Source organism: Mustela putorius, unplaced genomic scaffold (assembly GCF_011764305.1).
Source record: "Mustela putorius furo isolate JIRA1106 unplaced genomic scaffold, ASM1176430v1.1 tig00003858_pilon_pilon_pilon, whole genome shotgun sequence".
NCBI lineage: Eukaryota > Metazoa > Chordata > Mammalia > Carnivora > Mustelidae > Mustela > Mustela putorius.
Genome location: NW_025422010.1, coordinates 14884936 through 14905796, shown reverse-complemented (window position 1 = coordinate 14905796; position 20861 = coordinate 14884936). Strand labels below are relative to the sequence as shown.

The following is a 20861-nucleotide window of genomic DNA, read 5'->3' as shown; positions in this document are numbered from 1 at the left end:
CTACTGAAGTCAGGAAATAAAAGATTGCCAATACAGGGGAAGCCCTACCTTGTGCCCCTCCCAGTCATTACCTGCTTCCTTCCATAGTAATTTGGTTATCATCCATCACCTTAAATAACTACGAATATTTTTTTCCTAATATTGGAAACTTTAAAGACTTACTCTCTTAGCAACTTTCAAACACGACAGTGTTGTTAACTGTAGTCACCATGCTGTATATTACTTGCCCAGGATTTATTTGTCCTTTAACTGAAACTTTGTACCTCTTGACCAGCTTTGATCATTTCCTCCATCTTGCCCATCTCCCAGTTCCTGCCTTTGGCAAGGAGCACTCTGTTCTTTGTGTCTACGAATTTGAGTTTTTTAGATTCTACATATCAGTGAAATAATATAGTATTTTTATATTTGCCTATCTAACATTTTTTTTCCTTTTTTAAAGTTTTAATTTTGTTAACATACAATGTCTCACTTCATTTAGCATGATACCTAGATAATATTTTGGATGGTATTGTAAACAGCATCCTTTAAAATTTTTTATTTTATGTTATTGGTTACAGAAATCTAGTCAATTTATATATATTAACATTGTAGTCAGCATCTCTGCTAGTCTCCTTAATTTCCAATTTTATTTATAGATTCTTTAGGATTTCAAAATATTTTCACATTCATGTCTGTGAATAATGATAGGTTGATTACTTTCTAGTCATTGTACATTTTCTCTTTTTTGCCATATTGCACTGGCTTGGACTTACAGTAAAATCTTAAATAGACACAAGAGTGATCATCCTGGGGTGCCTGGGTGGTTCAATGGGTTAAGTCTCTGCCTTCGGCTCAGGTCATGATCTCAGAGTCCTGGGATTGAGCTTCCCCTGTCTTTCTGCCTGCCTCTCTGCCTACTTGTGATTTCTCTCTCTTTCTCTCTCTCTTTCACTCTCTCTGTCAAATAAATAAATTTTTAAAAAGTCTAAAAAAAAAAAAGATCATCCTAATTTCATTCCCAGTCCCCTGTTTTCATTGGTAGGTACGTTTATCAGACTGTTCCTTTCTAATCCTCAGCAAGAGAATTTCTATTTATTATGAATTGATATTAGATTTCATTGTCTATTGAGGGTAATATGTGATATTTTTCCTTTCTTTTTTGATGTGCTTAATTATATAGAACATTAATTTTCTGAATATTCATTCAGCCAGTCTTGCATTACTGGAGTAAACCCAGTTTTATCATGATACATAATAACCTCTTTTATGTATTGGTGGATTTGTTTTGCTAATTGTTTGGAATTTTTCTGTCTACATTAATGGTAAGGTTGCCTGCACTTTCCTATAGATTCTTTTTAGGTATGGTGTCTAGGTCATATATGCCTCACCGCAGTAACTGGGAAAATTGGTCCTTATATCTTGATTTATTTTCTGGATTTTGTGTGAGAGTTGTCATAATTTCTTCCTTAAATGTTTGGTAGATTTCATCTGTGAAGCCATCTGTGCCTGGAGTTGAGGGGAGGAAGGTTGTACTTATGAATGTAGTTTCTTCAAATTCGGTAGCTATATGATTATTTGTATTTCCTGAGTCCTCTTTGGTCAGTTTTGGTGACTTAAAATTTTCAATTTGTCAGTCTTACCTAAATTTTAAAAGTTGTTGTTCACAATTTATTTTGTCTGTAGGTAAGAATCTATAGTGGTCTCTCACTGTTAACGTTATTTTTACTTTTTTAAATTTTTTTTTAATTTGAGTGAGAGAGTGCAAGAGTGGGGAGAAGCAGACTCCCAGCTGAGTGGGGAGCTTGATTTGGGACTCAGTCCTGGGACTCCAGGATCTTGATCTGACCAAAGGCAGACACTTAACCAACTGAGCCACCCAGGCACCCTATTTGTACTTTTTGTTACTTGATTAATCTTACCAGGAGATGTAAATTTTGTAGGTCTTTTCAAAGAACCAACTTCTGTCTTTTTAAAACTTCTTGAGATTTTTGCTTAATACATTTATTTTCGGCCTGTATATACCGTATGTATATGTGAATATATATACACATATACATAAATATGTATTTATATGTACATATATATGTATGTAGAGCTACAGATTTCCCAAGTTTTTTACCTTGTATTTTCATTATTACTTGGATCAAGGTGTTTTATAATTTCCATTGTAATTTCATCTTCTACCTATGACTATTTTTCAGAAGTATATTGTTTAATTTCTAAATTGTGGGATTTTCTTATTCTCTTTTTCTTATTGATTTCTTTTTTTTTTTTTTTAGATTTTATTTATTTGACAGAGAGAGATCACAAGTAGGCAGAAAGGCAGGCAGAGAGAGAGAGAGGAGGAAGCAGGCTCCCTGCTGAGCAGAGAGCCCGATGCGGGGTCTCGATTCCAGGACCCTGAGATCATGACCTGAGCCGAAGGCAGCGGCTTAACCAACTGAGCCACCCAGGCGCCCTTCTTATTGATTTCTAGACTAATTCTGCGGTGGTCAGAGATCCTGCCTTGTATATTATCTTTCCCTTGAAACTAATGGATAATTGTTTTTCCCTTTGTGGAAAACAGTATGCGCATATGGTCAATTTTTGTAAATATTTTATGTATACTAGAAAATCACATAAACTGCCTGTAAAGTACAGTGTTATGCTAATTCAAAATTTAGTAATCATTGGGCGTCACTTTTCTGTATTTAAATTTTTCTATATATTTTAAATTTGTGTGCATGTGTACACACACACACACAAAATCTATATATTTATCTATCTATCTATCTATTTATTTTTTAAGCAGTGTAGTAAGTCTCCCTTCATGGATGTGGATTCATTTTCCTTCTTAGTTCTGTTAGTGTTATTTTAAGGCTGTATGATTTTTTACATAGGACTTACATTATTATATTTTTTTGAGAAATTGAATTGGCTGTCACTATGAAGTATTCACCTTTTTCTCTAGTAATGCTTTTTGCTTGGAAATCTACTTTGATAACAGTATACCAACTTTCCGTATGAGTGACATGCAGAAGCCACCTTAGGGATCATGAGAGCTAGGATTTGTATAAGTATCTTTTTTTCATGACTTTTGTATCTTTATATTTTAAGTGATCATTTACAGATGGCATTATATGTTTGTTTTTTTAAAGATTTTATTTATTTATTCATCAGAAGGAGAGCACAGGCAGGGGGAGCAGCAGGCAGAGGGAGAAGCAGACTCCCTACTGAACAGGAAGCCTGACCCAGGGCTCAATCCTAGGACCCTGACATCATGATCTGAGTGGAAGGCAGGTGTTTAACCATCTGAGCCACCCAGGCATCCTATAATTGTTTTTTTAATAATCTTTTAAGTGAAAAGTTTAAATCATACAAATAATTACCAAAACACTTGTTTTTGACTCTGTCTTACAATTTTTTATTTGATCCTACTATTCTTTTTTCTTTTTTCTTATGAATTTATTATTATTAGTTATCATATTTTATTCCTTATTAACTTGGTAGTTAATATAGTCTTATTATTCTGATTTTTTTTGAGAGATTACAACATGCATAGTTAAATTGCTATATCAATGTGTGATGACACTTTGCATTTTTACCCTCTCCTTGGTCAGTGAATAACTCTTAGAACACTTAAACATCATTCTCTCTCTTGCAACTAAGATGCCTTTGTTGTTGTATATGTTAAACTTATTAATACATTATTATTTCATATAGTTAGTGTTCATTTAGATTTACTAACTCATTTATTCTTCTGTTAATCTGCAACTCAGGTTTTCCATTTCGTATCATTTTCCATCTGAGGAAGTTCCTTTAGTGTTTCCTCTAGTGTACATGTGCTGGTGATGAATTATCTCATAAACCTTCATACTGGAAGAGTACTTTTCTTGAAACTGCAATTTTATATTGGCAGTTTCTTTCTTGCAGTACTTTTTTTTTTTTTTTAAAGATTTTATTTATTTATTTGACAGAGAGAGATCACAGGTAGATGGAGAGGCAGGCAGAGAGAGAGAGAGAGAGAGAGAGGAAGCAGTCTCCCTGCTGAGCAGAGAGCCCGATGCGGAACTCGATCCCAGGACCCTGAGATCATGACCTGAGCCGAAGGCAGCAGCTTAACCCACTGAGCCACCCAGACGCCCTCTTGCAGTACTTTTAAGCCAGCCTTCACTGTCCTATCATTTATGTTGAGAAGTTAGCTGTCAGTCTTACTATTCTTATTCTTATTCTTATTATTTTTAGATTTATTTATTTGAGAGAGATAGTGTGTCAGTTTGGGGAGGGGTAGAGGGAGAGAAGAAAGTCTTAGGCAGATGCAGTGCTTGATCTCAAGACCCTGAGATTACAGCCTGAGCCAAAACTAGGTGTACCATGAGGCAACCCAACCTTATTGTTACATTGAAAAGTAATTATTTCCATTCTTCTTTGGTTGTTTTGAGTTTTGTTTTCAACAATTTACTATGATGTACCTATTATGGATTTCTTTTTCTTTTTTCTTCTTAGTTTTCATTTTATGGTCTTTGTTTGGGTTTGAAAAATTGGTAAAGCCTGGTATTACAGGAAATATTTGTTAAATAAATGTGAATGTAGTAATAGTAATTATTTTTTTATTCATTGACTTTTTGTGGAAAGAACAGAAATGTTGATGATTTGAATTCCTTCCCCCCTTATTTAAATGTTGATAGTAATCTTATCTCTTTCTTTCTAACATAGGGATAAAGCAATTCCTAACAAAGTGGGAACATACTGTATCCAGTTTGGGTTTATGATGGATAAAGCAAATATTCTTAACAGTGAACAGGTTTGCTTACTCTTTTTATATACCATAGTTAGTTTCACATTTTCTTGCTTAGTATAGGAATGAAATGGTTTTGTTTAAAGGTGAATTAATTATTGGATACAATTAATTATTGATAATAAAATACAAATAATATAATTTTAGGAATATATGTTGATGAATATGACCATTTGTGGAAGTTACTTTTCCATTTCTCTTTATTTTGAAGAGTCCAGTAAGCATTTTCGTGTATATCATGGTAAGGTTGCTTCTGTCAACCATACATGAAAAACTTTCAGTTTAATAACATTTTGTGTATTAGAATTCTGGATAATGAAGTTTAAGGTAGTTTTGATATACATCATTGCCATTCAATAGGTTAGTGTACCAAATTACCATATTTTGAAATCCCCTAAATTTGTTCTTAGATGGCTGTTAACAACCTAAGTTTATCTCTGATAAACCTTTTTTTTTTTTTAAATTTTAAAAAGTAAGTTGATTAGGTTTAGGAGATTAATGGAAATCTATTTCAGAATGTAAGATTGCATTTTATTTAGTATATGCTAACATTATGTCTTGTCTTACTCTTATATACCGAATCATCAATATATTTTTAATCGCAATGCTGTTTTTGTTACGTAAGATTATAGTTGATGTTCTGCCTAATCAACCTGTGAAGTTAGTTCCTAAAATTCAGCCAGCTACACCAGCTGTTTCAAATGTTCGCTCCGTTGCCAGTAGGACCTTGGTCAAAGATTTACATCTTACTATTACGGTAATGTTTATTTACTTCCAAAGTTGCAAAGAGTAACAAAAATTATTTCTAGTATGCAAAATAGTTACTTATAGAGTCAGATCTTAATTATTCAGTTTAAAGTTATAGGGAAAATTTGTGTGGATGAATGAAATATAAACACCTTTGTATTTTAATACAGAGAATGTATACATACAGTACATCCAGGTATACCAAGTAGAACAGACTCAAAAATGCAGAAATTTGCCTGCCTACCTTAATACATACCTTTCTTTAATCCCCTATTTCCAGTATGTATTACGAATTTGTGTGAGGTAAATTGAATCCTCAGTGTCTATTTCACTGATGAGAAAGAAGTAATTATTTTTTAAGAGATCTGCTCTGATGATTGATCATAGTGAGCTCCTCAAACTTCTGATTATTGGGAGAAAAATCAGCAATAAAGTTGCCAAATCTGTTATTAGAAGCATATAAAACACAGTAGTGAGACTTCACCTTTGTGGGAAATTTTCCTGGTGGGATGCTTCTCTCAATTTTTTGTGTGTTGGGGGGTGTGTGTGTTTTGGTGTTTTAGACAAGTGAATCATTCTTCTCTTCCCCCAGATCAATAGAGTATGTAACAAGTTGGAATTTTAAAATGGGAGTCCTTTTGATACAGAAAATTATAAGTCATTATATTAGATGGAAGCCTGGGATTATTTCCTGCCCTTGGAGCTCTTAATCTGAGAACTGAATTCTGTGCTTGGAAATAAGAATGACCAGGATAATTGAATATTTAGGGCTTATATTGTATTTTCTGATATGATCATGTCCTTTTCTGGAATTAATCTTCTTGTTCTTCTAATTAGTTTTTTATTGTTTACTTGAAGGATAACTATAACAATCATACTGGAATTGATTTGGTTGGCACTGTAGTAGCTACCATTAAAGGTTCTAATGAGGAAGATACGGATACACCACTGTTTATCGGGAAAGTGAGAACACTCGAATTTCCCTTTGTGAAAGGTTCAGCTGAAATTACGGTAATTTTTACATCTTCTGATAGATAATATTACTGTATTTAATACTTTAAACCACAATCTTATAATACCTATTCTTTTGTATGTATAACTATGAAAATATTCTAAGTTACCATTAAATTAGAAAGTGAGTGGAAAATACTTTGTGATTTTGCTGTAAACTCTTACAAATTAAACCCCTGGGATTATTATTACTTTGAGCAAGAACCTCTTTTTCCCTGCGGATGACTGTTCTCTCTGTAATGATTTTTAGCTTCAGTGATAATACATTCATGTATTCATATATTTAAAAGTTACCATTCTGTGGATAGAAACAGAATATAACTTAGCCTGGGTAAAATGTATACATAAAGAGAAAAAATTAACAAAACAGCTTATCTTTGTTACTCTTTTTTTTCAAAATGGAAATTTTTACTTGTATAAAAAATACACGGTGCAAACACTTAAAAAACAATCACTATTTTATCACCCTTCAGAGGTAATGATTAGCAATTTAGTTATTTTCCAGACTTTTATGTATATACACAAATACTGCATGGATACCCTGTGTGTATATGATTTATATACATGGGTGGGATGTAAAATATTAATATACTAGAACTCTGCTCTTATAAAAATTTTATTTAACACATCTTTGATGTCTTTATTGGTATGTATAAACCTACATCATTGTATTGATGATCATAATTTATTTGATCAGTCCTAAGTTTCTTTCCAAAACTTGTTTTTACCAATAGTGCTTTTCATCAGGTTTCTTCTGGTGTGTATCCTTTTGCATGTCTGATTGTTTCCTTAAGAAATTACGAGAGGGGTGCCTGGGTGGCTCAGTAGGTTAAGTCTCTGCCTTCAGCTCAGGTCATGATCTCGGGGTCCTGGGATTGAGTCCTGCGTCAGGGTCTCTGCTCGGCAGGGAGCCTGCTTCCTCCTCTATCTCTCTGCCTGCCTCTCTGCCTACTTGTGATCTCTCTCAAATAAATAAAATCTTAAAAAAAAAAAAAGAAAGAAATTACTAGAAGTAGAATTGGTGGCAAGATATGTTCATTTTAAGCCTTCTGGTAGTTAGTTATTGCTAATTGCTGTTCAATTTTTATTCCCACCAGAAATATGTGTGTTGTCTGACATAATGTTACCAACCCTAAATATGAATGATTTTTGGAATTCTAACCCAAGTTGCCTATATTTCAAAAAATACTTTTTTACTAGTAAGGTTGAACATTGTTCCTATTCTTAATCTTTTTAGGATTGTCCCTTGGTGCTTTTTCTTTTGTAATGTTCATCATTTTCTTAAATTTTATATTAAAGATATTCATGCTCTTTTGTATATAATTACATTTTCCTGAGTTTGTCCTTTAGATTTTAGCTTTGTTTATATTGGAGTGGAGGGAGGATTGAATTCACAGTTCCTGCCCTAGTATTCTTACGCCTTTAATCTTTGATTTGTCTGGATTTTATTTTTGCATTTTTTTTCAAATTCACTAACCTAATCTCTTGGTATTATTTATTGAATAATTATCCATTTTATTAATTTGAAGTGTCACCTTTTTTTTATTGTTATTATTCATCTTTATATCTAAACCAGTGCCAATACCGCATTGTTTTAATAACATTAGGCTTACAGTTGGGGAGCCTGACAGCTTGTACCTGCCTTACAGTAGATGTGTTGGTTGGTCTATCAGTGAGAGACCATTACAGTATTTTTTTTTTTAAGATTTTATTTATTTGTTTGGCAGAGAGAGAACGAACACAAGCAGGGGTAATAGCGGCAGAGGGAGAAGCAGGGTCCACTCTAGGAGAGAGCCAAACATGGGGCTTGATCACAGGACCCTGGGATTGACCTGAGCCGAAGGCAGCTGATTAGGCATCTGAGCCACCCAGGTGACTCCCCACCCTTTTTTAAAAGATTTATTTATTCGAGGGAGAGAGCATGGGGAAGAGTCGATGCAGGGAGAGAGAGGGAGAAAGAATCCTCAGACTCCCCACTGAGCAGAGCCCCCCAAGGTGCTCAAGCCCAGGACCTGAGATCATGACCTGAGCTGCAACCAAGAGTTGGACGCCCAACTGAGTGAGCCATCCAGGCACCCCTACAGCATTTCCTTTTTTTTGTTTTTTTGTTTTTAATTTAAACTTATTTAATTATATAATATATTTTTTTCAGGGGTACAGGTCTGATTCGTCAGTCTTATATAATATCCAGTGCTCATTCTAGCACATTCCCTCCCCAGTGTCCTCTACCCCCAATGTTTTTATCTCACTTAGTTTAGTCTCCAGTATTCAAAGTTATAGAGTTTTTAATGTAACAGTCTGCATTTCTGATGTATTTGGAGAATTCTAAAAACCTGGCAATACTAGACCATGATTCTTTTACGACAGAAAGATTTTCCCGTCATTTGTATTCATGTCACTTCTTTTCATCTCTTGACACTGAGGGCCAAGTGCCATTTGTTACTTGTTTTCACACTTGTTCCTTCACTTTTATTACAGTAGAGAGTAAAGGGAAATTTTATTGTACCCTAACAAAAATTAGGTAATGAAAGCCACATGTTGAACAAAGGCAAAGGGAGACATGTTAAATGTGCAAAAGTAAGTTTGTGTTGGAAGATTACACCTAGCCTACCCTACCTTTGTCCTGTTTCCTCGGCACTTCCCCCGCTCCTGGCCCCATGTAGACATTTGAAATTGCTACCCCCAGCTATATACATTTGTGAAGTTAAGATGGTGACTTAAACTGTTTCCTTGCACCTGCATGTAGAATCAAGGCTTTGTGTCATACATATGAATTTCCACTAGAGGTTCCTAATACCACACTGAATATCAAGCAGAAAACAGTCCTCCTTGGCTTCTGACTCATACATTGATTTTGTAAGTCTAGGTTAGGGCTCTGGGCTCTTATTTATCAAGCAGGTAATTCTCAACAATATGAACATTTAGGAAATATTGGCTCAGGACATAATATGTTCCATGTTTGCTTGAAAAGAATGTGTACTGTTTTCTTTAAGTTATAATCTAAACTTACTGTTCAAGTTTGTTAACTATTTTCAGATTCTCTATATTATTTGCTTACTTAGATCTGGAAATTTCTAAAAAAGGTGCCTCAGTTTTATTCTGCTATGTATTTGTTCATTTCTCATATTCCAAATTCCCATTTGTGCTTGGATCCTATTATGGACTCCAGTTCTTTTTCTTTCATGTTTCTCCTTGGTAAGTCATGCATCAGAAATTGCAAAGTATAAACCTCTGAAATAAGAAAGGCCTCCTTAAACAAGACATAAAGGAAAAGATTTTATATTTAACTACATAAAAATTTAAAACTTTTATTATAACTGTATCTTAAACAGATTTAAAAGAACAATGGCAATATATTGATAATTATTGACCCTGGATGGTGGGTATGTAGAGAGATTCATTATCTACCACACAATAAAAAAAATATTTTTTTAATTAAGTAGAAATATTGCTATGCCCACACCCCAATATTGGACTAGGTACATTAAACATATTTTTAGATCTCCTAAAGAACTTCCTGCAAATCAATAAGAAAAAAGTTTAGTAGAAAAACAAAGTAATTTTTAAAGTAAAACATAGAGAAGAATATGAACAAGCAGTTAATAGAAGGGAAAATATAAAGGACCAGTAAACAAAAAGCATGGCCTTAGTACCAATCAGAGAAGTGCTAGTTTAAATGACTGGTTCCTTTTAATCCATTTTGGGATTAAAAAACTTGGGGGAAAAGAACTTGATAATGAACTGTTGGCCAGCTTCAGGGAAACTAGATAGTCTTACACACTAATGATGAGAAGATAAATTGACAGACTTTTTGAAGGGAAATTTGATATTACCTATTAAAATAAACTGTTTTTGATGAGTCCTTTTCTCATTATTCTAGGAAACACTCAGAGAAATACTGAAAGATACTTTCTCTGCTATATAAATAGTAGTTAAAATTTTTTAAGCAATTTTAAGTGAAAGGATATAGTACCATCTACTTATACTGTGCATAAATTTTACAAATTGGTATCTAAACATTCACCTGCATTGATCAACAAATTGGATTGATTTCTGGTAGCAAACTGCTGAACTATAAAGTGTACATTTTAAAAATGTGAACAGTATTTTATTTTTAATGTGTTTATATTCATGTAAATACATTGAAAATAGCTTTCAGAAACTTAAGTGTGATTGCAGTTTGGTTTAATGGTGGGCTTGTAGTCTGTATTTCTTGGAAAGAAAAGAATTGTTATCTGTAATTTATAATTTCATTTCATGAATTGTCCTACAGTGTTTTATGGATTTCGATTGTTAAAAAAATTCTACTTCTCTATCTATGATTTGTACTGGTCTAAAAAATAAAATAGCTAGTATCTATTATTTTCTGTAAAGAATGTTAAAATAATTTAGGATGTAAATATATTCGTAATATTTACTTGTTACATGCTGTGGTCTTAAGCTAAATTGTATTAAAAGTGTTTTGTTTGTGCATTAATGAAGACAATACAATTTAAAAAAAAAAAATCTTTGGAGCTTTTTAGGACCTCTTGTTTGGTCACCTGGGACTCGTGGGTCTACTTCCATGGTAACAGCTGTAACTTAAACTCAGCATTGGGCTTTGGGCATGTCTTTGTGATTGTTTTTATAACTTTTATGCCATAAGGTGTTTCAGCACTTCTTCAACTTCTTAAAGGTTGGCATCAAAAAGACTGCAGGTCAAGATCGTAAGTGGCCATTGATACTTCTGCTCCAAAGGAAAAGATACTTTTTTAAAAAAATAATTGTCTATTACATATAATTTTTGTATAATCTATTCATTGATAAGATCATTTGGCTTTCAAACCAATACCAAGAGGTAAGGTTTTGTGTTTTAGGTGGTTCTGTTGTTTTAATGAATGTTAATGAATCTTAAGGATCAGTCAATGCCTATTGTCTTTTTGAAATTTACCACTTAACTTGGAAACATACAATGAGATACATAACATTTATATGTTGACACATACTATTTTAAATCTTGTTTTCCTTAACTGCTCTTTTCTTTTTACAGAATCTAGTGCTGGCAGAAAATAGTCCTGGAAGGGATAGTACTGAATATTTTATTATATTTGAGCCTCAGCTACCAGCTCTATCAAGAACATTAGAACCATATATCCTACCGTTTATGTTTTACAATGGTAAGTTTTTAGGAAAATAGAGGATTTTCCTTATGTTTGTGGTACTTTTTTATTTTTGCTTTCCATTAACAGGGTATTTATTAGTTACCTAATCATGATATGACATGCTTTGGAGAGGTCACAATTTTAGAATTGTTTGAATGATCTGAATGTTTTTCTTAGATGTTAAGAAGCAGCAACAAATGGCAGCACTTACAAAAGAAAAGGACCAGTTATCTAAGAATATTACAGTGTATAGAAGTTTATTTGAAGCCAGCAACCAGCTTCTTGATGAAATGAAGTGTAAGTCATTTTGTATTCAAATGTAGTAAAAAATTAGGCTTTGGGAAATGGTAAGACAGAAGATTGAGACCATGAAACACAAAAATTGTCTTCTTTCCTGGACTACAGAAAAACTGCAGAACGCTTCAGGGATGTAAGGAAGTAAGACAGTAATGATTGCTTATATTCTTTGTCATTTGACCTAATGATGTATTCCATCACTTTAAATAAATTTATATCCTGCTTACCTATAAAAATTTGAGATTTTTTAAATTAGAAATCTCTGTGGAAAATTAAGGCTTTTGACATGATGGTAATATTTATATCTAATTCCAAGTCCTGGCTGAAGGTATTGAGAGACAGTATTACTGGAGAAATGACATATAATTTGATTTTCAATTTGAATCATGGGACTATGTGTATTTTACTTAAAATACCTGCAGTATGTCACACTATGGAGCTGTACAGGGCAGCACACAATATATAGAAATATGGGACTTTATGCACAATGTTTGTTGCAATTTTTTTAAAAGATTTTATTTATTTATTTGACAGAGAGAGATCACAAGTAGGCATAGAGGCAGGCAGAGAGAGAGAGAGGAGGAAGCAGGCTCCCCGCTGAGCAGAGAGCCAGACGCGGGACTCGATCCCAGGACCCAGAGATCATGACCTGAGCCGAAGGCAGCGGCTTAACCCACTGAGCCACCCAAACTTTATAGACTATTAAAACAAGGCATTGTGGTTTCTTTTTCCATTTGTCAGACTTTTTTTTTTTTTGCTATGGTTTTGTCTTTGTGTTAATTACATACTTGAAATTTTTGATCTATTAACTGACAAATGTACTGCCTGCCTCAAAGTACTCACTTTTGTATATCCAATGATATTTAGAGGACAATGGGAGCTAAGCAGGATGATGAGATAATACATCAGTAGTAGCACTAAAGATTCTTTTTATAAAGTCCTATTTGGGGGTTCCGGGGTGGCTCAGTGGGTTAAGCCTCTGCCTTCTGCACGGGTCATGATCTCAGAGTCCTGGGATCGAGCCCCACATTGGGCTCTCTTCTCAGCAGGGAGCCTGCTTCCCCTTCTCTCTCTCTGCCTGCCTCTCTGCCTACTTGTGATATCTGTCTGTCCATTTAAAAAAATAAGTAAATATATATATATATAAAGTCTTATTTGGTTCTTGTCTCAGACTTAAGCGATTATGTATGTTATATATAGTCATGTGGATTAGGATTAAACAATTTCTCTAAGATTACTTGGAGTTTGCAGTATTAATATATATAATATCTTCCTTAACTACCTTAAACCAAATTTTGGTTTTATAAAACCACATCTTGTTTCTCATTTTTGTGTATTAGATCCAAATCTTAATTTTAGACTTTTAGTTTCATTTTGAATTTCTAAAATAGTCACTTGGGTTTTTTTACTTTAGCATCACTCATTATAAGGAGAAAAAAAACCCAAGAGATTAAAAATATTTTTCAAAAACCATATTTTGGAGATTATTACAAATTGATGTAGGTTTGTTTGTTTTTTGTTTTTAATTTTAGGCCAAGTTGAAGAAGCAAAATTAAAAGAGGCTCAGTTGCAAAATGAACTAAAAACACATAATATTGACATTCCTACAACACAACAGGTATAGTTTCCATGTATATGTGAAAGATTTTTCTTAATTAAATTCTAATCCATAATTTTTTTTATCATTCATTTTTTATTTACAGTGTTATGGGCACTTTTGCTTTGAGGGGTTCTAAGACATGTGGATTATAGTCTAGTCACTTACTAGACATTAGAAGGGGCTAACAAAATGATAGAATACTTTTCTCAAAGAAATTAGAGTTTGTATTTCTAATGTAATGATCCCAATAAATGAAATTAATAATACACCAAATTGAGAACTTCATTGAAGGGATTTCGTAAGTATATGTGGTGGCAAAGAAAATGAGAGAAAGTGACAATAGAGTTTTTTAAAAACTTAACCTTTTTTATGTGTATAAAGTTGCAAAGAAGTCCTATGGTAGGTTGTGTATTTTCTAAGATAAAGTTAGTAAGGTGAAAGTTTTGCATCACTATAACCACATTCTTTTAAAGTAATGCCTGTCTAATAACTTTATGTTCTTGAGTTGTCCAAATTATTGATTTTTCTCTGCTGTCATTATGGCTGTCTAGTACAGGAGTAATTTACTTGTAGTTAATTTTTCTTTTCAAATTATAGATGCCACACATTGAAGCACTTTTGAAAAGAAAGTTATCAGAACAGGAAGAACTGAGGAAAAAACCGAGAAGATCATGTACTCTTCCAAACTATACTAAAGGCAGTGGAGATGTTTTGGGAAAGGTTTGTGTTTAAGCCTATTAAGAGGCAGTACATTTTATTATGTTGCTTTGTCTAAAATGTGTTTTGATGGGACATTTCAATAATAATGTCCATTTCTTTGTACTTTTTCATTTTTCCCATAAATTAGTTGTTATTATTACAGTACCAGGGATTTAGCAGAATTTAAAGCTGAAATGCACAGCTCCATAATTCTTATTTACTGTTGAGGGCTGCAGCAGAAATTAACATGTCTCAGTCCAAGGCTTGTTATCTATTCAGATGCTTTCATGTCATACAACTTTATAGGTAACCAAGACCTTTCCATATGACTCAAATTTCAGTGAGACAACAAAAGAAAAAGATAAGAATTTTTCTGAGTCTTATATTGTTAGAAAGTGAGTTCTGGGATACTCCTAGAATTTAAGAAAAGACAACAATGAATAAAAAACTTCATACATATTTACTTCTAAAAAAGTACCATTCTTTCTTTAATTCTTTGCTTCTCTGGTTTTACCTTCTGTCAAATGGATTGTATTTTCATTTTTATCTTAATGATTATTCAATCCTGAACATTCTATTTTGTAGAAAGTGTTTTGGGTTTGGTTTTTTTTTACGATTTTATTTACCTACATAACATAGTAAGAGAGAGAAAGCAAGCACAAGCAGGGGGAGGGGCAGAAGGAGAAGGAGGCCCCCTGCTGAGCAGAAAGCCTGCTGTGGAGCTCTCTTCCAGGACCCTGGTATCATGACCTTAGCTGAAGGCAGACGCTTAGTGACTGAGTCACTCAGGCACCCCTAGAAAGTGTTTCCTATAGGTGTCCCCAGCACCAGTTTTTGATGGTATTAAGATTTGTGGTATTATATGTATCTGTGTTTTACTTCTTAAACTTTTCCATAATATACATTTCCCCTTTCTGCTTTTACCTCTGTTTTAAAACTGAGGAAACTGAAACCGAGGTACAGAAAGATTTGAAAAAACTCGCTCAAGATTACATAGCAAGCAAGTAAATGGCAGAGTGCAGACTCAAACCCAGGCAATCTGATTCCAAAGTCTGATTGTTAATCACTGTTCTTTATGGCTATGTACATACTACTTTTATAACCACTATATGAGTTTTTTTTTTTTAAGATTTTATTTATTTATTTGACAGAGAGAAATCACAAGTAGGCAGAGAGGCAGGCAGAGAGAGAGAGAGAGAGGAGGAAGCAGGCTCCCTGCTGAGCAGAGAGCCCGATGCGGGACTCGATCCCAGGACCCTGAGATCATGACCTGAGCCGAAGGCAGCGGCTTAACCACTGAGCCACCCAGGCGCCCACTATATGAGTTTTTTAGTGTTTCTAGTTTTTGCATGAGGATATTGAAATTCAGAGAACTTAATTGTCAATATATAGTTAGTAAGGGGCAGAACTTAGATGTAAACCAAGGTTTCCCTGACTCCAGAGTCTGTTGTAGTTTCTTTATAAGTGGCTCCCTAACATCACAAGCCAACTACACAGTAAAAATAGAGGAAACTGGTTACTCTAAAAGTGTGTAGCCATGTTAAAGATCGAAACCATGTTGCATTATTATTTAAACCCCAAATATGAAAATTGAAAAATTAAGATGTAAATTTATAAATTGAAAAACAAGATTCTGATTTGTATTTTTTTAAATTGTTTTTCCTCGGACCAATTTTAAGAATTTACAGAAAGAAGCAGTCTTTATAAAAGAAGCAGTCCTACTATTTAAGCATATAGATATCTATAGTTAGCCTGCTTTTAGGTACTGACATTCTACTTTAAGTGTTTATTTGATGCAAAATTCTTAATAGGTAAGATTTTACCAAAGCATAAAATAACTTTTAGCAGAAGAAATATATTTTAAAGTCTTCCCTTTTAAAAATCTGGGGGAAATCTTTGAAATCTCATTTTATGTAGGTTCTCCTCTGTCCTCTCAGAGTACGAGCCCTCTCCTTACCATCAAGAGAAAGTTTTCCACTCCCTTCAAATCATGCTTAATCTTCATTGATTCCTCTTTTAAAAAATTCTTCCTGGTATTTATTCTAAAACTAGAATAAATAATTGTGGAATGTAGTAAGGGACAAGAGGAGGTTTCCACTAGACTATATAATTTGTTTTGCTTTTATTTTTATAATTGTGAATCTACCTTGGATGTTTTAGTCTTGCCCTCCTTAATTCCAAATACCTTGAAATCCCGTTTGTATTTCTTTCATTTAATTGCCATTAATTTCCTATCCCTGAGGAAACATTCATAACATCCATAAAAAATGGCTAAGGTAGGCTCAAAGAAGCTGAAAAGGTAGTAAAGGCTTGAATGAACAGAACATTGTATATGGTACACAAGTGAAAATAGTGAGCTGATGTCTCCTTTCCGAAAAGAAAATACTGTATATATACTTTGTATCACCTGAAAGTTTATGGAGAAGGTGTAATGTTAGGGAGCCTAGTGAGGGCATCCACTCACAGCTTTACTTAGATAGAATTACCCTATGAGCCGCCAGGGTGGCTCAGTTGGTTAAGCATCTGACTCTTGATTTTAGCTCAGGTCATGATCTGGGGGTTGTGAGATAAAGCCGTGTTGAGTGGAAAGTCTACTTGGGATTCTCCCTCTTCCTTTACCCCCCTCCCCCCTCCCTGTGCATGTGCATGCACACTTTCTCTCTGTCTGAAAATAGATAAATAAATCTTTAAAAAGGAAATGAACTTATTTATAAGATTAGTGTACTTGTGAACAACCACAAAGGGGATAGATGTCCTAGCACTTGTGGTCACATGTAAAATGAGATCAATCACTTTGATTTGCCTCTTTTAATCCTTCCTCTGCTGGAACACTTTTTTCATCTTAATTTACATGTACTAGTTTCTTTGCTTGTCTCTCTTTTTACCTTTATTCCACTAACATTTAGATAATTGGAATACAAGAGTAGACATTGTGATGTTTCCAACAGTGACATATTTTCATTGCTAGGGCAGGTTTTTGCAAAATGGACAGTTAAAAATAAAGGATAAATGTAACTATACCAGTATAGTAAATGAGGTTTTGATTGGCCTCAAAATTTCAATCTTGTTAGACTTTGAGCAAGAATGCTTGTGACCAGGGCACCTGGGTGGGCTCAGCGGGTTAAGCCTCTGCTTAGGTTATGATCTCAGGGTCCTGGGATCAAGCCCCACATGGGGTTCTCTGCTCAGCAGGGAGCCTTCTTCTGATCTCTGTCAAATAAATAAATAAAATCTAAAAAAAAAAAAAAAAAAAAAAAAAAAGAATGCTTGTGACCAAAGTATTTATAAATAGGAGAGTGGCTGCCCACCCTGAGTTTCTTTGTGTTCTTACAAGCAGAATATGGTTCTTATTTGTCATGCTTAGATTTGTTTTTGGAAAGAAATACTGTAATATTGGAGTAAGATATCTATTTAGAAAGGTATGATATATAACTGTATTTTTAATTGAATCTTAATCTTCTGTCTATTGTATGTGTATATTATTTAAATGCATTTTATGGTTACTTTATCAATTAAGACATAGTTCAATAGTAGACCTCTCAACTATGAAAAATATACATCATCAACTAGCCGATAACATTCTAAATATTTTTACATGCTCATTTCTAAAATTTACAGGAGTTTAATTTGTAGAAGAGTTTTTCCAAAATTTAATAGCAGAATAGACGTTTACTATTCAAGCCAGTATGTTTCTATAGCTTGAGAATTTCTTGTTAATTCATGTATTTCAGAAAAGTTTTTGCTGTTTAGTTGTGGGCTTTTAAGATACTTAATATCAAATTTTTATATATATAAAAGTTTTTTACTTGATTTTTAAAAATGGCTTATAGATTGCACACCTGGCACAAATTGAAGATGATAGAGCTGCAATGGTTATTTCTTGGCATCTGGCAAGTGACATGGACTGTGTTGTCACTCTGACCACTGATGCCGCACGTCGTATCTATGATGAAACCCAAGGTCGTCAGCAGGTGTTGCCCCTGGATTCTATTTATAAGAAGACTCTTCCAGATTGGAAAAGGTTAGGAAAAAAAGTGGGAGTAATTTTTTTCTGAAATATCTTTTTCTTTTTTTTAAATTTATTTTTATTGTGTTCAGTTAGCCAGCATATAGTGCATCATTATTTTTTGATACAGTATTCAGTGATTCATTAGTTACATATAACACCCAGTGCTCATCACAACACATGCCCTCCTTAATGCCCATCACTCCTGTTTGCTAATCCTTCCACACCCTTCCCCTCTGAAACCCTCAGTTTGTTTCCCGGGTTCCACAGTCTTTCATGGTTCATCTCCCTGTCTGATTTCTCCCCCTTCAGATTTCCCTCCCTTCCCCTACGGTCCTCCATGCTATTCCTTCTGTTCCACATATGAGTGAAACCGTATGATAATTGTCTTTCTCTGCTTGACTTATTTCACTTAGCATAATTCCTTCCAGTCCCATCCATGTTGATGCAAATGGTGGGTATTCATCCTGTCTGATGGCTAAGTAATATTCCGTTGTAGATATGGACCACATCTTCATTTATCCATTCATCTGTTAAAGGGCATCTCTGCTCTTTCCACAGTTTGGCTATTGTGGACGCTGCTGCTATGAACATTGGGGTGCATGTGCCCCTTCTTTTCACTACATCTCTGTCTTTGGGATAAATAACTAGTACTGTAATTGCTGGGTCATAGTGTAGCTCTATTTTTAAATATATTGAGGAATCTCCATACTGTTTTCTGGAGTGGCTACCAGCATGCATTCTCATCAGTAGTGTAAGAGGGTTCCCCTTCTCTAGATTCTCACCAACATTTGTTGTTTCCTGTTTTGTTAATTTTTGCCATTCCAACTGGTGTAAGGTGGTATCTCGTTGTGGTTTTGATTTGTATTTCCCTGATGGCTAGTGATGTTGAGCATTTTTTCATGTTGTCTGTTAGCCATTTGTATGTCGTCTGTTAACAAAGTGCTTAATTTTAAAATGGCTTCTATAAAGGGGAACCCTCCTGCACTGTTGGTGGGAATGCAAGCTGGTGCAGCCACTCTGGAAAACAGCATGGAGGTTCCTCAGAAAGTTGAAAATAGAACTGCCCTATGACCCAGCAATCGCACTACTGGGTATTTATCCTAAAGATATGAATGTAGTGATCCGAAGGGGCATGTGCACCCGAATGTTTATAGCAGCAATGTCCACAATAGCCAAACCTAGCTGTCCATCAACAGATAAATGGGTAAAGAAGATGTGGTCTGTATATACAATGGACTACTATGCAGCCATCAAAAGAAAGGAAATCTTGCCACTTGCAACGACATAGACGGTATTATGCTGAGTGAAGTAAGTCAGTAAGAGAAAGACAATTATCATATGATCTCCCTGATATAAGGAATTTGAGAGGCAAAGTGGGGGGTTTGGGAGGTAGAGAAGGAAAAAATGGGATGGGATTGGGAAGGAGACAAACTATGAGAGACTCTTAATCTCACAAAACAAACTGAGGGTTGCCGGGGGGAGGGGAGTAAGGAGAGGGTGGTTCGGTTATGGACATTGGGGAGGGTATATGCTATGGTGAGTGCTGGGAACTGTCTAAGCCTAACGATTCACAGACCTGTACTCCTGGGGCTAATAATACATTATATGTTAATTTTAAAAAAGATAATAAAATGGTTTCTATAAAAGATGCTTAAAACTGAGCAGTGAGTCAAATTATCTATATTATTTTTATCTTCATTACAAATGTGTGTACTTCATTAAGGTGGGTATTTCAGTGTATTTACTCATATATGCTGGCTGTGTTTTAATTTGCCAAGTAAATGTTATTTGTATACAAAGTTAACACAGGCACATACAAACCCAAAGCAAATTTTTGGCTTTTACAATGGGAAAGAGATCTGTATCATTGATGAAATATGAAACTCCTTTAATTGGAGTAAGAGTATAGATGTATGTGTTTTTTCCTGTTTATATCCTGGGAAGTAAGCTGTCATCATTTAGGTAGAGAAGGAACTGCTAGTAAGTTGAAATGTAAGAGACTATCTAGTTAGAATGTTTTCTTATTTTAATATAAATCTGGTTTCTTTAAGTAATTATTTCCTCATTCACTTTTTAAAATGTTTTTAGGGAATAACCATGCAAACCAATTAGGCATTTTTTATCCAAATTTAAAAGTATTTTATGTATAGTCTGATTTTGACCTTTAAAGACTGAAAGGAAATGGTTAACAAAACAAAAAAATAAAATGTAGAACAGTATTAATTGATAATTTTCTCAGACTCTTTAAGTTTTATAGGTGGGTAGGGACTTAAGGAGAAAAGGAACTCTAATATATTAAAGAGTCTACTGTGTTAGTAAACTAACATGTATATCATTTTGTAATCTAAAAATAGTTTGAGGAAATAACCAGAATTTGAACTCAAATCTTTATGCTTCTAAAATCTCCCACCTGCTACTGGTCACTACCCATTTTAAACAACACAGGAAATCCAGTCAGATCATAATTGCTGTGTTCATTAAGAGTAATACTTTTTTTGTAATAATTTTTCACTTTAGGAGGGCTTCTTTTATCAGTTGAATCCATGAAGACCAAGTTAAATATCTTTGATTTAGGGAAAGTCTGGATTTGGTATTTAGTGC

General features: G+C 34.1%; 1 protein-coding gene across 4 annotated transcripts in view; it reads left to right on the top strand.

Annotated features, from left to right (window-relative positions):
- Positions 1–20861, top strand: part of SMCHD1 (structural maintenance of chromosomes flexible hinge domain containing 1) — a 146193-nt gene that overhangs the window by 97566 nt on the left and 27766 nt on the right. For 3 of the 4 annotated variants that reach the window (XM_004742791.3, XM_045065413.1, XM_013051436.2), the window contains 8 exons: positions 4675–4762; positions 5382–5513; positions 6362–6514; positions 11544–11670; positions 11833–11952; positions 13485–13570; positions 14150–14272; positions 18082–18272. In XM_004742791.3, the coding sequence (XP_004742848.2) occupies positions 4675–4762; positions 5382–5513; positions 6362–6514; positions 11544–11670; positions 11833–11952; positions 13485–13570; positions 14150–14272; positions 18082–18272 (1020 nt within the window). The remainder of the gene's footprint in view (positions 1–4674; positions 4763–5381; positions 5514–6361; positions 6515–11543; positions 11671–11832; positions 11953–13484; positions 13571–14149; positions 14273–18081; positions 18273–20861) is intronic. The other variant, XR_006602060.1, reaches the window with a different exon arrangement.